General features: G+C 40.1%; 1 protein-coding gene across 2 annotated transcripts in view; it reads left to right on the top strand.

Moving 5' to 3' along the window:
- LOC127009625 (putative neural-cadherin 2) overlaps window positions 1-15,185 on the top strand; it is a 100,501-nt gene that overhangs the window by 79,964 nt on the left and 5,352 nt on the right. The window contains exons 22-25 of one of the 2 annotated variants that reach the window (XM_050882857.1): window positions 7,380-7,489; window positions 7,910-8,044; window positions 12,205-12,405; window positions 13,982-14,068. In XM_050882857.1, coding sequence (XP_050738814.1) covers window positions 7,380-7,489; window positions 7,910-8,044; window positions 12,205-12,405; window positions 13,982-14,068 — 533 coding nt within the window. Of the gene's footprint in view, window positions 1-7,379; window positions 7,490-7,909; window positions 8,045-12,204; window positions 12,406-13,981; window positions 14,204-15,185 lie in introns of both variants that reach the window. The other variant, XM_050882856.1, reaches the window with a different exon arrangement.

Below are 15,185 nucleotides of genomic sequence, written 5' to 3'. Positions count from 1 at the left end.
TTATATAAGGAATTAGAGCTAACAAATATACATGCACACCTGTAAGGAAAGTAAGACATGCATAGCACAGGTAGGATACCGTATATTAATAAAAAAAAAATATTTAGTGTAGATAAATCGTACATGAAGGGGTTAGAAGACAACTTTGTAGATACAGCCTGGAAACCACTGAACTCTACAAGAAGAACATGAAATTTCTAACAAAAAAAGGCGTTAAAGAAGATTACAAAATATCTTCATGTTTTACCCAGCTTGCTTACAATCATTAAAGAAGATAGAATGGAATAACATACGAATTAAGATGGACGGTGAAAACATTAACGAACTGGGATTCGCAGATGATATAGCCATCGTAAGTGAATCTGATGAATCTATGTAATGAATTATCGAGCACGTCACAAGAGAGAATATGAAAGTACGTGCGGATCAATATGAAGAAAACGTAGGGCAATATTCAGTAATCAGTTGGCAGTCCAACAAAAAAAAAATATCTCAAACATAACTCTTGAGAGAGAAGGGGAAAACACATACCTAGGACATCAGTTTTAGTGCAAACCCAATCCACGAAAAATAAATAAAAAAGAAAAGAGGAATGGAATGGAGCGCTTTTTTCGTAAACATGGCAATACCGTAAACAGCAACCTGCCACTCTCCATGAAGAGAAAGAGGTACCGCCGATGTTTCCTGCCAGTCCTTTCCGAACATACGTCTCACAAAAGATTTAGAGACAAGTTAAAAAGCGAAAATAGAGGAATGGAGATAAAAACGCTAGGTATAATGTGGAGAGAGATATCATGGGTGATGAATAAGACTAATGTTGAACATTTTTTATCACGATTAAGACATGGATTTGGACATGCGTAGAACTGATAAGATGGATGACCGAAGTAGCAGAACGGTAACGCAGAAACTGTTGGATAAGTCACAGCAGACAGAGGACCATGTGGAGAAATTAAATCTGAGCATTTGCCAGATCAGGATGACGTACAGTAACATGAGACTGAGCAAAGTAGTAGACGTTGGAAAAGATATTTGTCCTGCAGAGGACTACAAGTGGTATAGTGTGTGTGTGTGTGTGTGTGTGTGTGTGTGTGTGTGTGTGTGTGTGTGTGTGTGTGTGTGTGTGTGTGTGTGTGTGTGTCTGTGTGTGTGTGTGTGTGTGTGTGTGTGTGTGTGTGTGTGTGTGTGTGTGTGTGTGTGTGTGTGTGTGTGTGTGTGTGTGTGTGTATATATATATATATATATATATATATATATATATATATATATATATATATATATATATATATAGATATATATATATAGATATATATATATATATATATATATATATATATATATATATATATATATATATATATATATATATATATATATATATATATATATATATATATATATATATATATATATATATATATATATATATATATATATATATATATATATATATATATATATATATATATATATATATATATATATATATATATATATATATATATATATATATATATATATATATATATATATATATATATATATATATATATATGTATGTATACATAAGTATCTACACAAACCTATCTAGCGAGAGCAAATGGGCAGAAAATAACATTTGGGTAAACACGAACATTATTTACTGGCCACGAGTGCTGCCGTGGCTCTTTTTCTGCACACTAATTTGAATCTGAATTAGGATTCACATCAGACTACGTAACGGATCTCTGGGGAAAAGGATCAAGGGCATCAGTGTCGGGTTTGTCGGAATCATAAATAAATCTTCATAATCATCCCAAGTTCCAACCGTCAGCTTGCCAACTTAGTGATGCATAATCACCGTCACTATTCAGTATAATCCATCGCTCCGCTCTTCCATTTTCTTCATTACATACCCGACGCAATTCAATCTCCTCTTATAGATCTATATATATATATATATATATATATATATATATATATATATATATATATATATATATATATATATATATATATATATATATATATATATCACTTAGTTTCCTGCAACTATTTATCGGCCGTGTTTCTACTTCACAAATTATATACTGTAGGCCCATAACATCTTTATACATTCTTCCCTTTCCTTTGTCAATAATCCTTCGATCACAGAGCACACCAGATGTCTTCCTCCTTTATCTATACTCACTTTAATTCTAAGGTTAATGATTACTCTCCTCTCCAAATCCCTGTCCGATGTAATATATGTATAAGTGTTTCTATTCTTTTATCATTTTAAAACTCTTAACCCCCGGATTTACTTTCATTACCATTCAATTTCGTAATATTCTGAATAGACATCTTTCATTGGGCTCATTTTAAATCTTTCATCTTCCTGTGCCCCTTCTTCTACTTTCTCTACTGTATTTAACTTTGTGACGCTATTCACATCATCGGCGAATAACACGTTATATGGCTGTGGTTACCAACCTTTTTTTCAGGCGACCCCAATCATCCACCTCTAGACATGACTGTGACCCCACTGGTTTAGTTGTATATGTGTTATTATAACATAATAACACCATGTTTGATATTTTGAGGTCTTGGCGACCCCAGGAAAAGCGTTTGGCGACCCCACTTGGGGTCGCGGCCGTGGGGTCGCGGTCCCAGGGTTGGGAAAGGAGGTTCTATGGGCTATTCCTATATATAATGATCTTCACTAATACATTTTTGTGACATCGAATAAATTATGAACTACATAAGGGGTTCCCAAGCAGGGATCCCGTGCCTATCTTGGGAGGGGTCAAGTGGGGAGCGTGAGACCAAGTGCCACATTTTATATCATTGGTGAAAATAGGTTGAAAGAAACTTTCAGAAGCAACTCTTAGTCTTATAAAATCAAATCAAATCTTATCAAAATCAAAATTTCACTGACATATGCCTTGAATAACATTGCAATTTCTATTATATCTGTTTTCTAGACCTCTGTAAAACCAAACTAACTAGTACGGTTAGTGTCTGTGTATCTTTCACAACCCTTCCGCCGACATATTCTAGCTCCTCTTAACCCATGTTGAGGTTTGTTTCTGACTGTACCATATCCTGAATGACTTTGCCTTTCGCGAACTTGTTGATATAGTTTGCTCTCACTTTCGAGACGCGTAATATTAACTCCATGAAGAAGTTTAATAAGCTTAGTTTTACAGTCTGTGCTGTTGTTTGGTGTGTGGCTCTGTGGTGTGTTAGAGGTCTGTGGTGTAAAGATGACAGTGTCTGTGTTATGGTACGTAACTGTAATGTGCTGTGTGGCTCAGTGGTATTTGGTTTAAGGAAAAAGACTGTTTTCCTCTTTCACTGACCAGCCAACAACTTTGCTCTCCTCAGTTATCTAGAGCAGTTGGTTTAGCACCCTACACGTATTCCCGACCGTCTTGGCGACCGGCCCAACATACTAGACCTCTTCCTTACCTCTAACCCTTCTGCTTACTCTGTCAAACTGTTCTCTCCGTTGGGCTCCTCCGATCACAGCCTTATTTCTGTATCCTGTCCTATCGCTCCTGTACAGCCTCTGGACCCACCGAAGAGGCGATGTGTCTGGCATTTTGCTTCAGCTCGGTGGGACGACCTGAGGATATACTTTTCCGATTTCCCGTGGAATGATTACTGCTTCCAGGAGAGAGACCCCTCTATGTGTGCCCAGCACATCACAGAGGTGATTGTCTCTGAAATGGAGGCACACATTTCACATACTTTCTCTACTCACGTTAAAAAGCCTTGGTTTAATCATGCTTGTTCTCGTGCTGTAAAAAGAGAGAGAGGCAGCTCACAAAAGGAACCAAGTTCCCTTCGAACTCCTCCTAACCATGATCTTTACATTTCCGCCCGGAATCGTTCCAAATCTATTCTTCGACTTACCAAAAGCTCTTTCATCCATAGGAAATGTCAAAACCTTGCTTTTTTCTAATTCTTCCACAGACTTCTGACAACTAGCCAAAAATATCTCCTTCAATTTCACTTCTTCATCTTTGCCTCTTCTCCATAACCCTGACGGCAGCACCGCCGTCTCATCTATCTCTAAGGCTGAACCCTTCTCTCAAACTTTCTGTAAAAATTCCACTCTGGACGATTCTGGGCATATTCCTCCTACTCATCCCCCCTCTGACTCCTTTATGCCTGTTATTAAGATTCTTACGAATTATGTTTTCTATGCCCTTTCTAGCCTCAACTGATGGAGTGCCTCCTATTGTCCTTAAAAACTGTGCTTCCGTGCTAACACCCTGCCTGGTCAAACTCTTTCACCTCTGCCTGTCAAATTCTACCTCTCCTTCCTGCTGGAAGTACGCCTCCATACAGCCTATGCCTCCTCCAATCCCTCAAACTACCGCCCTATAGCTTTACTTTCATATCTATCTAAAGCTTTTGAATCAATCCTTAACCGGAAGATTCAGAAGCACCTTTCCACTTTTGACCTTCTATCTGATCGCCAGTATGGGGGCAAGGGGCGTTCTACTGGCAATCTTGCTCTCTTAACTGACTCTTGGCCATCCTCTCTTAGCCGTTTCGGTTAAACTTTCTCAGTTGCACTAGACATATCGAAAGCTTTCGATAGGGTCTGGCACAACTCTTTGCTTTTTAAACTGCCCTCTTTCGGATTCTATCCCTCTCTCTGTTCCTTTATCTCCAGTTTCCTTTCCGGCCGTTCTATCTCTGCTGTGGTAGACGGTCACTGTTCTTCCCCTACACCTGTCAACAGTAGTGTTCCACAGGGCTCTGTCCTATCACGCTCTCTCTTCCTGTTATTCATTAAATGATCTTCTTTCCATAACAAACTGTCCTATCCACTCATACGCTGACGACTCCACTCTGCATTATTCGACTTCTTTCAACAGAAGACCCTCTCAACAGGAATTACAAGACTCCAGACCGGAGGCTGCAGAACGCTTAACCTCAGACCTTGCTATCATTTTCGATTGGGGTAAAAGGAACCTTGTGTCCTTCAATGCCTCAAAAACTCAATTTCTCCACCAATCAACTCGACACAATCGTCCAAACTCCTATCCCCTATTCTTCAACAACACTCAGCTGTCACCTTCCTCAACACTAAACATCCTCGGTCTATCCTTAACTCAAAATCTTAACTGGAAACTTCACATCTCCTCTCTCACTAGATCAGCTTCCTCAAGGTTAGGCGTTCTGTATCGTCTCCGCCAGTTCTTCTCCCCTGCACAGTTGCTATCCATATATAGGGGCCTTGTCCGCCCTCGTATGGAGTATGCATCTCACGTGTGGGGCGTCTCCACTCACACAGCTCTCTTGGACAGAGTGGAGTCTAAGGCTCTTCGTCTTCGTCTTCGTCTCATCCTCCTCAATATTTTCATGCTGACTGCTCTTCTGAATTTGCTAACTGCATGCCGCACCCCTCCTGCGGCCTCGCCGCACACGACTCTCGGCTCAAGCTCATCCCTTTACTGTCCAAATCCCTTACGAACGAGTTAACCAGCACCTTCACTCTTTCATCCCTCACGTAGATAAACTCTGGAACAATCTTCCTTCAACTGTATTTCCTCCTGCCTACGACCTGAACTCTTTCAAGAGGAGGGTATCAGGACACCTCTCCTCCCGAAATTGACCTATCTTTCAGCCACTCTTCTTAACTCTTTTGTAGAAGCAGTAAGTAGCGGGATTTTTTTCATTATTGTTTCCTTTTTTTTTTTTTTTGCCCTTTAGCTGTTTTATCTGCTGTAAAAAAAATGGGAGTGTATAATTGCCGCATACTAAATAAAAGTCTCTTTTCTACAAAAAAAAAAAGCAAAGGCTCTGTAAAAATTAAAGTTTCGGGTCATGTTTTTTTTTCGGAGATCCCTGACTACCTAAACACACACACACACACACACACACACACACACACACACACACACACACACACACACACGATAAAGAATAATCTTCGATATATTTAATTCAGAAAAGTCGGTCAACGCTGTTAAGTCACGAGCAGAAGCGGAGAGCCAGCTCCTGCATCGCGTATTGCAGCTTTCAGAATTATTTCATAGTTCACTGGACAATCAGCAGTGTCACGTGTAACGGCAAGCGGGCAAACAGAAGGTTATCATTTATCTTCCGCGTGCTTGCGAGGGAACGCACACAGCGGCCCGAACGTCAAGGGCCTGCAGCCGCCTGTCATGTGGCAATGGGCACCGGACACCAATACATGTTCACTGGTTACTTAAACAAACGCAATTCCATCCTCTCGTATTGTCTTATGCATGGATCTGTGACACTATAAGTTCTTAGAGCAAAAAACAATAGTATTGTAGCGCTATAAAATTTGTCAATGCTAGATAATTCAGGAAAACCTCTATTATGCACGTGAATACAAAACTGAATATCAGCAAAAACAAAAAAAAGCTACTATTAATAATAAAGCAGTAGAACTCTGAACGTGATTGTGACAATGTAAAAATGGTGAAAATAATAAAGATATCTGAAAAGTGAAGTATGTGGAAAGAAAATCCCGAAGCCCTGACAAAGAATAACCTGGCGTGTGCTGAGTGACGCTTTCATGAGGCGACAGCGCGGGGCAGGGTGGGGGGGAGGAGGGCGAAGATGGATGCGTCGGGCGGCGTGTGACTCTCTGTGGGAGCGAGCATCTCGGCGGGGGTCTTAGGAACTGCAATACGACGTAGACACTGCTCGAGGCTTTTAGGGAGAGTGAGTGGAGACATGACTGCAATCCCGACGCTCACGCTGTCTGATGTCTGCCGGCGCGGGTTCGAACAAATTTGATTCATCGGGAACCCTTGACACGGGAGGACAGGTGGCGGAGCTGATGTAGGTGACAAGGAGGGTTACAATGAGGAGGCATCACCATCACCACATTAGTAATAACAACAATGATGATGATGATGATGATGATGATGATGATGATGATGATGATGATGATGATGATGATAATAATAATAATAATAATAATAATAATAATAATAATAATAATAATAATAATAATAATAATAATAATAATAACACATATCAGTAATAACAAAATGATTATATTTACATCAGTATTATTATGATTACAGTTAGTATCATATTTTCATTACTGCTTTCAATATCATTATAATTGTTATAATTGTTATTATTATTATTATTATTATTATTATTATTATTATTATTATTATTATTATTATCATCATTATTATTATTATTATTATTATTATTATTATTATTATTATTATTATTATTATTATTATTATTACTAATCAGACGAATGACCATAGTATTCATTGTAACGGTATTGACGATGACTATGATGGGCTCTATCGTTACTATACATGATAATGCCATGCACACATTGGACAGCAGCGCCCAACTAACGCTACTAATACTAAGCCATCGTGTGTGGGCTTTGCGGTGGACAGGTGTGGCGAGAGTCGCGTCCTGAACCCCAGCAAGGCGGCGTGTGAGGACGAGGACCTGTGTGTGTGGCGGCCCTGCCTCAACGGCGGCTCCTGCTTCAACGAACCTTCGCGTATGGATGCTATTCTTTGTTTAGTGATGTAGACAACCCTGGTGTGGCTAGTCTTCTGTATCTAGCTCCCCTTGTACTGAGGCAATGCTTATTATCATTTACATATAAGTACTATGAACAATGAGAATCCTGTCTCTATACACTAGGGCAATGGTTGGCCTTCTTTATGTTGTGCCGAAAGCAATGACATCCACACCCTTTTTTTTCTTTGTTAATGCTAATTCTTCTTATTCTCGTTAAAAAAAAAAAGCAGTGAAACCCCGTCCCTTTCCCCTCTGATAATGTTTGTTCTTTATATAGCTATAAAAGCAACAACCCTCCTACTTCCCCTCTGATAATGTTTGTTCATTATATAGTTATAAAAGCAACAACCCTCCTACTCTTGTAAATCATTATGTGTTGTGTGTCCGTTCCCAACAGGAGGGGGCTACGCATGTGCCTGTCCCTCTGGGTTTAGCGGCCCACACTGTCACCTGCCCGACGTGGGTGAAACATCGCTCAATATCTCCCTGGGCGCCCTCGTTGCCATCCTGGTGTGGTGCGCCTTCCTCCTACGTAAGTACAATCTGTGAACATATTTGTCTAAGGCGGTGTCACTCCTATGCGTTCATACTAATTTTAACAGCTTCAAGTAAAAGTCTCGGTGATATATTCTGTATGTTCTGCAATGACTCTAAGCTAGCTGTTCTTCCCTCGTGGCTTAGTCAATAAATGAGCAGCAGGGGCAAGAAGCAAAAGGTGAATGGTCGTAACCCGGGTGACATGTGTGTTCGGAAACCATCAGCTTGAAGGCAACTCGTAAAACCCCAAAAAATGTAAAACGGATAAATATTTGATTGTTAGTGTGTAAGGGAATGTCTCATGAAAGTTTATCTGCATATCAGCTTCCATCAATACTGACAATTTAGAGCAGATATATATACAGTTTTCTGCACAAGTCCATTAACATCTACCAAGCAAGAGGCGACAGAATAATGAGGCACGTTCCTGGTTCACCCCGACTTGCAATAAACGGACCGCTTGCACCTTGATAGCATTCCTCAGTGCTCTCGGGAAACTTTCGTGCACTTGGCCCAACACCTTCCACCTTCCGTATATAAGTTTTTATTTCTAATACTGCCTCGAGACACACAAGACCAGGATATAAACCTTCCCTACATTACTTCTTTCCAATATACTGTTTCGAGACACATAAGGCCAGCATACACACCTTCCGTATTTCAGTCCTTTCCAATGCTGCCCCGAGACACACAAGGACAGCATACACAACTTCCCTACATTATTTTTTTCCATACAGTCTCAAGACACATAAGAGCAACATATACACCTTCCGTACATTACTTTTTTTCCAATATACTGTTTCGAGACACATAAGGCCATCATACATTTTTGTTTTGTTTTGTTCTCTTTGCATATCTTCCCAACATTTGTTCTCATTTATTTTTTTCGTTTTGTTTTCTTTGCACATCTTCCCTACATTTGTTCTCTCTCTCTCTCTCTCTCTCTCTCTCTCTCTCTCTCTCTCTCTCTCTCTCTCTCTCTCTCTCTCTCTCTCTCTCTCTCTCTCTCTCTCTCTCAAACACTGTTCCGAGACACACCTGGGCAGCATACGCCTTTTCTTTTTGTTCTCTTTGCACATCTATACATCAGCTCTTTCGAATATATTGTTCCAAGACACATTAGTGCATCATAAACCTTTACTTTATTTGTTTTCTTTGCACACCTATACTAAAGACGTTTCACCTTAGTCTTCATGCACCTTTCAGAAACCACCCTGAAAAAAGCAGCTGTCGTACCCTACTTTCCCTTCAACTCGACAGAGAAGTCTCTAAAACCCTATCACAATCCCCTCTCAACATTTCTCTTCTTCATAGCAACAGTTATAATTATTGTACAACCATCCGACTTCCCGCCTCCCATTACTTCTCTTCCATCACTCTACAAATGTTCAGTTTATATTATGTCAGAATACCTCCACCACATCCCATATACTATTATTTTTTTTTAAATATACGACATTAATTCATTTTCCTTTTTTCCCTAACCCGCGACAGCTGCTCCTCTCATTTGTCACGTTCAATATTTCAATAAAACACTTTCCTCACCTTTTTTTCCATTTTCAATGAATATAATATCAGAATCCTCATACGTCTCTCTCTCTCTCTCTCTCTCTCTCTCTCTCTCTCTCTCTCTCTCTCTCTCTCTCTATCTAGATAGATATATATATATATATATATATATATATATATATATATATATATATATATATATATATATATATATATATATATATATATATATATATATATATATATATATATATATATATATATGTGTATATATATATATATATATATATATATATATATATATATATATATATATATATATATATATATATATATATATATATATAAAAATCTCTCAATATATGGTTTTACACCAATAAGTTTTTCTATGCATACATCTTCCTATTCATAATCAATACATGATCATTTCATCAAACATTTTACTCAAAAAACGTAGTTACCGTAATGATAAAATCAATGGAAAATACCAGCGAGGGTCTGCATTAAAAATAAAAAAAATCCTGCTGATTTTTCGGGCACATGCAGAATAAAAGTTTTAAAAAAATATGAGAGCGAATGTTAAAAAAGACTATGCGAAGCTGTACAGTGGCAGTGATTACAAATTGACTTTAAAAGAGAAAAACTGATTTCATGTAAGCACCAACCTTACGAACAAAAATCTCCAACGAAAATGAAAAAGAATATGCGGGTCTTTAGAAATGCGCATGGGCGGTTAGCCGCACTGTCATTAAAGTTGGAAGCTGTAGTGCAGGACAAACACACACAACAAAAAACAAGAGAAACCAACAACATGAGTCTTCACAGTCTTCACTTGATTTTTTTTTTTTTTTTTTTTTTTTGCTATTGTTCTTAGCTGTGCTTTCAAATTCTTCTCAGAACAACTGATGGCAAATGCTTAATACTACTGCAAAAAACATCTTAATAGAATGACATACCAACACTTAAGCACACCCGAATCCTTAAAAATATAACGTAAAGATTATGTGCACCTGTCTTTAGATTTAGGCCGTATATTACGAGCCGACTTATGAAAATACGCGTAGCTACATCATATCTGCTACCCTGTTCTTCGTGACAGGAAGGATACTGAAGAAACATGAAGATATAAGAGTAAGTTAATCGCGCCAGACACCAAAGTTCATAATGAACTAAGATAAAATAAAAGTAACGGTAAGATATGGCACGGCTGTGCATCAGGTGATATGGTAATACGGAGGGGAGAGGTGTAAGCCATAACATGATAATTAGAAAGAATTATTGGAAGATATGGATATGTCGACGAAAAGAAACGGTCCTCTCATAAAAAAATATAAAAAAGTGTATTGATTCTGCAAGATCAGACAAGGATAACGGGAACTATAAGTCAAATATGGAAAAGCAGCAGTTCGGGAAGCAGCGTAACAAAGGCAAGATGGAAGAACGTAGTGAACAGAGAAATATATAATTACAAGTCTGAAAAGAAGGCTCAGGAGAGCAAGTCATGAGATAGCAAAAGATTGGAATGGCCGATACTTAAACGTGTGCGTGCAATCTCCCACCTGGAAGAAATGGATGGTTTGACTGTGCGAAGCTTATAACCTGAGGGGTTTGACCAAAAACATTTCCGACGGTCAAGAAAAAATAATTATTGAGAAAACGAACGAATCCTAACACCGCAGCACAACGAGTCAAAGATTAAACAAGTTCATGATGGCAATACCTAAATGTGCAGCCGATGCGGGAGAAACGGAACAAAAAGCAACGCAAAAATCAATGGGAAAACCTGGCTGAGTCTTATCTCACGTGTGTGTGTGTGTGTGTGTGTGTGTGTGTGTGTGTGTGTGTGTGTGTGTGTGTGTGTGTTGCAGCCAGCACCTAAACCTAAACTATATAAAATTGACACTTTTTCAGGCAATATTTGACTTGCCTCGCTCACTCATTCTCATCCATCGCAGGTAATTTACAGTGACTAAAATTCTGGTCGTTTTTCTTGGCCCATTGACTGAAATTAATAAGAGTGTGTGTGTGTGTGTGTGTGTGTGTGTGTGTGTGTGTGTGTGTGTGTGTGTGTGTGTGTGTGTGTGTGTGTGTGTCGGGTGCAGACGTATGGGTTGGTGCTATTACAGTCAGTGCAATTGTGTGCCAGCCTTGCCCATCGAGTTCACCTCTCTGTACGGCGAGGAGCTAATTTGTTTGTAAAAGTTTTATGTAAATCCCTGGAAACGTCGTTGAGAAAGCTATAGTAGTAGTAGTAGTAGTAGTAGTAGTAGTAGTAGTAGTAGTAGTAGTAGTAGTAGTAGTAGTAGTAGTAGTAGTAGTACCCCATCGGGATAGGGGAAGTGCTCAGGAGGATCATAGGCAAGGCTGTCATGGAGGTGGTGAAGGACGACGTGAGGAAGGCGGTGGGAAACATCCAAGTGTGTGCGGATCAGCAGGCTGGGTGTGAAGCTGACATTCACGCCGTCAGGAAAATGTTCGAAGACCCAAAATGCGAGGCGGTGCTGATGGTGGACGCTGCTTATTATCATCACTACTACTGCTATCATTATCATTTGTCAAGGAAATAGACCAGAATTTTAATCACTTTGTACAGTCTGCAATATTAAACTGGTTTGTTTATTATCTGTAATGATTCTGTCCCTCCAGTGCTGGTCTGTGCCTTCCTGCTCCACCAACACCACAAGAGGTCAGCGTTACGTAAGGGAGGAGAGGTAAAGAGTGACTCGGGCAAGGAGCAGCCGCCCGCACCTTGCAGCCACACACCCAACTTACTTGAGCTGAAGCTCCTCCAGCCACCGAGGGCTAACGGCCAACCCGCCTGGACCACAAAGAACCCCAACATAGCAGGTGAGTCGAACCCAGAGCGTGTCGTTTTATAACTCGTTCCTGGAAGAGCGAGTGTTGTGAAGGCGGCCCGTTACTTCTTAACCCAGCTGTTCCATTAAAAGATGGCCATCATAAATTCTGTCAATCGTAACTCACGGATCTCCTACAAGAAACGTCACATCCATAAAGTCAACTTAACAAAAGAGAAACAACAAGGGATCGAGCAAAACGCGATGGCAAAGCACGTTCAAGAATTTCTTAGGTGGGCCGCTGGGATCCGTTCAGCAGAACGGGAAATGTAATTTTTCAGTTTTCGGTCTGCAAACATATGATGCTAATTAACAAACAGGCGTACATACAGGTTCGGAAGGTAAGGGCGGCACACCTGTGTTCGATGTCATCCGGAGAGAACGACATTACACCTCCGTCGGCTCGGCCATGTTTTCAGAACGTTTCATCCTCGGCAGCAAAAATGTACAGCCCTGTTAGTGCGCCCGCGTTTCTTTCAATAAAAGGGTGTCGGAGGATGCCCGAGGCGACTCCATCTGACGTGCAAACGGCTGCCGAAACGAACACCATCATTCTCGGCTTCAACATGTCACGACCAGAAATTCCAGTTCAGGTTATTCATCAACACTGAAGAATTTGTTAAACTTACAGTACAGTATCTCACGTTTTCTCAGGCAAACCCCACTTCCTCATATGCACACTGCCGACACTTATACCAGGCACACACACACACACACACACACACCTCGGTGGTGCAGTGGTTAACGTGCCTAACTAGGAATCCGTGGCCTCGGATTCGATTCCCGGCCAGGGTCGACTTCGGCGTGCAGCTCACACAACTGTTCATCCTCCCTTTCAGGTTGGTCGATAAACGGGTACCTGCGAAAACCTGGGAAAGGTACACTGTGGTAACCTGGATGTCACAATGGGCCTATGTCCCGGGGTAATGGGTTCTTACCTACCACACTCAATCAAGTGCCAATGCGAAGGAAATTAGCACCGGAGCATGTGCCTCAAATTTTACTTACTTTCAAAATAACTTTATAGCATGCAACTCTTTGCATTTACAGTAGCTTCATGATTCCCTATCCAATCAACGATGAGCAGACTAATAGTGGGCTGATCTTATTGTAGCCGCTCAGGAAATACACTATACTAATACTACTATTACTATTAATAATAATAATGATAATAATAATAATAATAATAATAATAATAATAATAATAATAATAATAATAATAATAATAATAATAATAATAATAATAATAATAACAGTGCTGTTAGTACCACCACCGTCACAACTACCCTCAATATATCTTGACGTACAACTGTTACATTATTATACCAAAGCCTGAGCTTTACATTTTCAGAATACGCTTAATCATAATAAAGTTGTGTTGGCCTTATGCATATTCATCTGTTTCCGAGCTCCGGCTAACAAAATGACATGTCCTACACAGCTCACTCCAATAAACATTATTACACGTCCTTCTGTCCTAGTCTTACCCATGCCGGAGAAAGGACGAAAGGTTGTTCAAGCAACAAATATTCACCACAGTAACAGCTTTTCATTTCTAACTCTTCCAGACGTTGACGTTCTTCAGGTGGACGCGACGTCGGTCACCAGCAGCCTCGAGGAGTCTAAGCGCTGCGGCGTCCTCAGCTCCGACGCGGGTAAGAAAGAACTCAACGGAGACACGCCAAAGAACGGGATCTGTCAAGGCGGCACAGGAACCCCTAACGCCAGCGACGACCTCAGAAACTACGCCTACGAGGGGGAAGGTTCTTCGCCTGGGTCACTCTCCTCCTGTGAGTTCGAGGGAAATTATTGTTGGGAAAAGTTCGGCTCACGGGCAGCGACGTGACGGTAATGGCGTGAGGGCCCTTGCCTTGGGAGGGTAGTCCAATCACACACATCCTGAAGCTTTGCATCGTGTTACAGCTTACTGGTGGCTAAAACCCAAATAGTCGAATAAACTAAAAAAAACTCTATTTTAGAACAGAGAAAATTCTGACAGTTTCCCTAACTCAAGGCCAATATAGATCAAACCATGCGCCATCTTTTACTATTCAAGCTTATCTAGTGATGGACAAAGCACAAAGCGTTACAAGCAACCTAAGCTGACAATGTACGGTAACTTTTCAGCATTGAAAGGAAGATACAACCAAACAAGCAGTGAGGTGAGAAAACTATGACTTTAAAAAAATGAGCCACAAAGACACGTCAGCAATAATTTGAATACGTGGATACATTGCGCCTCCCTGTTTGAAGTCGGTCATTGCATCACGCTAGCTCTGTACGTGCAAGTTGCCCCTTCATTCAACATCAGAATACATATCGGATAGGATGGAGTGTCTCTAGGGACATATTGGATCTTAAATAGGCAAGAACTACGAGAAAACAGTTTACAAACACGCAAAGGTTCAGTTAGGCCATCAGCACGATCTAAAAACGGACGATAACAACTGAACTGACCGATAGATATAAATCCATAAAGAAATACCGAAATGAATATAATAATGGAATATACAAGGATAAGCATATATAAAATTATAGGAGAGATACGTTGGGAAGCTTCGAAGAATTTTCCCGTTCCATTATGGACTTCACTGTAGCAAGAGGCGGCACAATTTGGAAATGAAGAGCAAAAGAGTCAAATTTATCATAGGTGCGTATCTGTAAGTATATAAATGAATAATTTTCTCTCTCTCTCTCTCTCTCTCTCTCTCTCTCTCTCTCTCTCTCTCTCTCTCTCTCTCTCTCTCTCTCTCTTTCTGTGTGTGTGTGTGT

This window comes from Eriocheir sinensis, chromosome 41 (genome assembly GCF_024679095.1).
Source record: "Eriocheir sinensis breed Jianghai 21 chromosome 41, ASM2467909v1, whole genome shotgun sequence".
Taxonomy (NCBI): domain Eukaryota; kingdom Metazoa; phylum Arthropoda; class Malacostraca; order Decapoda; family Varunidae; genus Eriocheir; species Eriocheir sinensis.
The sequence above is the reverse complement of the archived record's forward strand: the minus strand, read 5'-3'. Positions and strand labels throughout refer to the sequence as shown.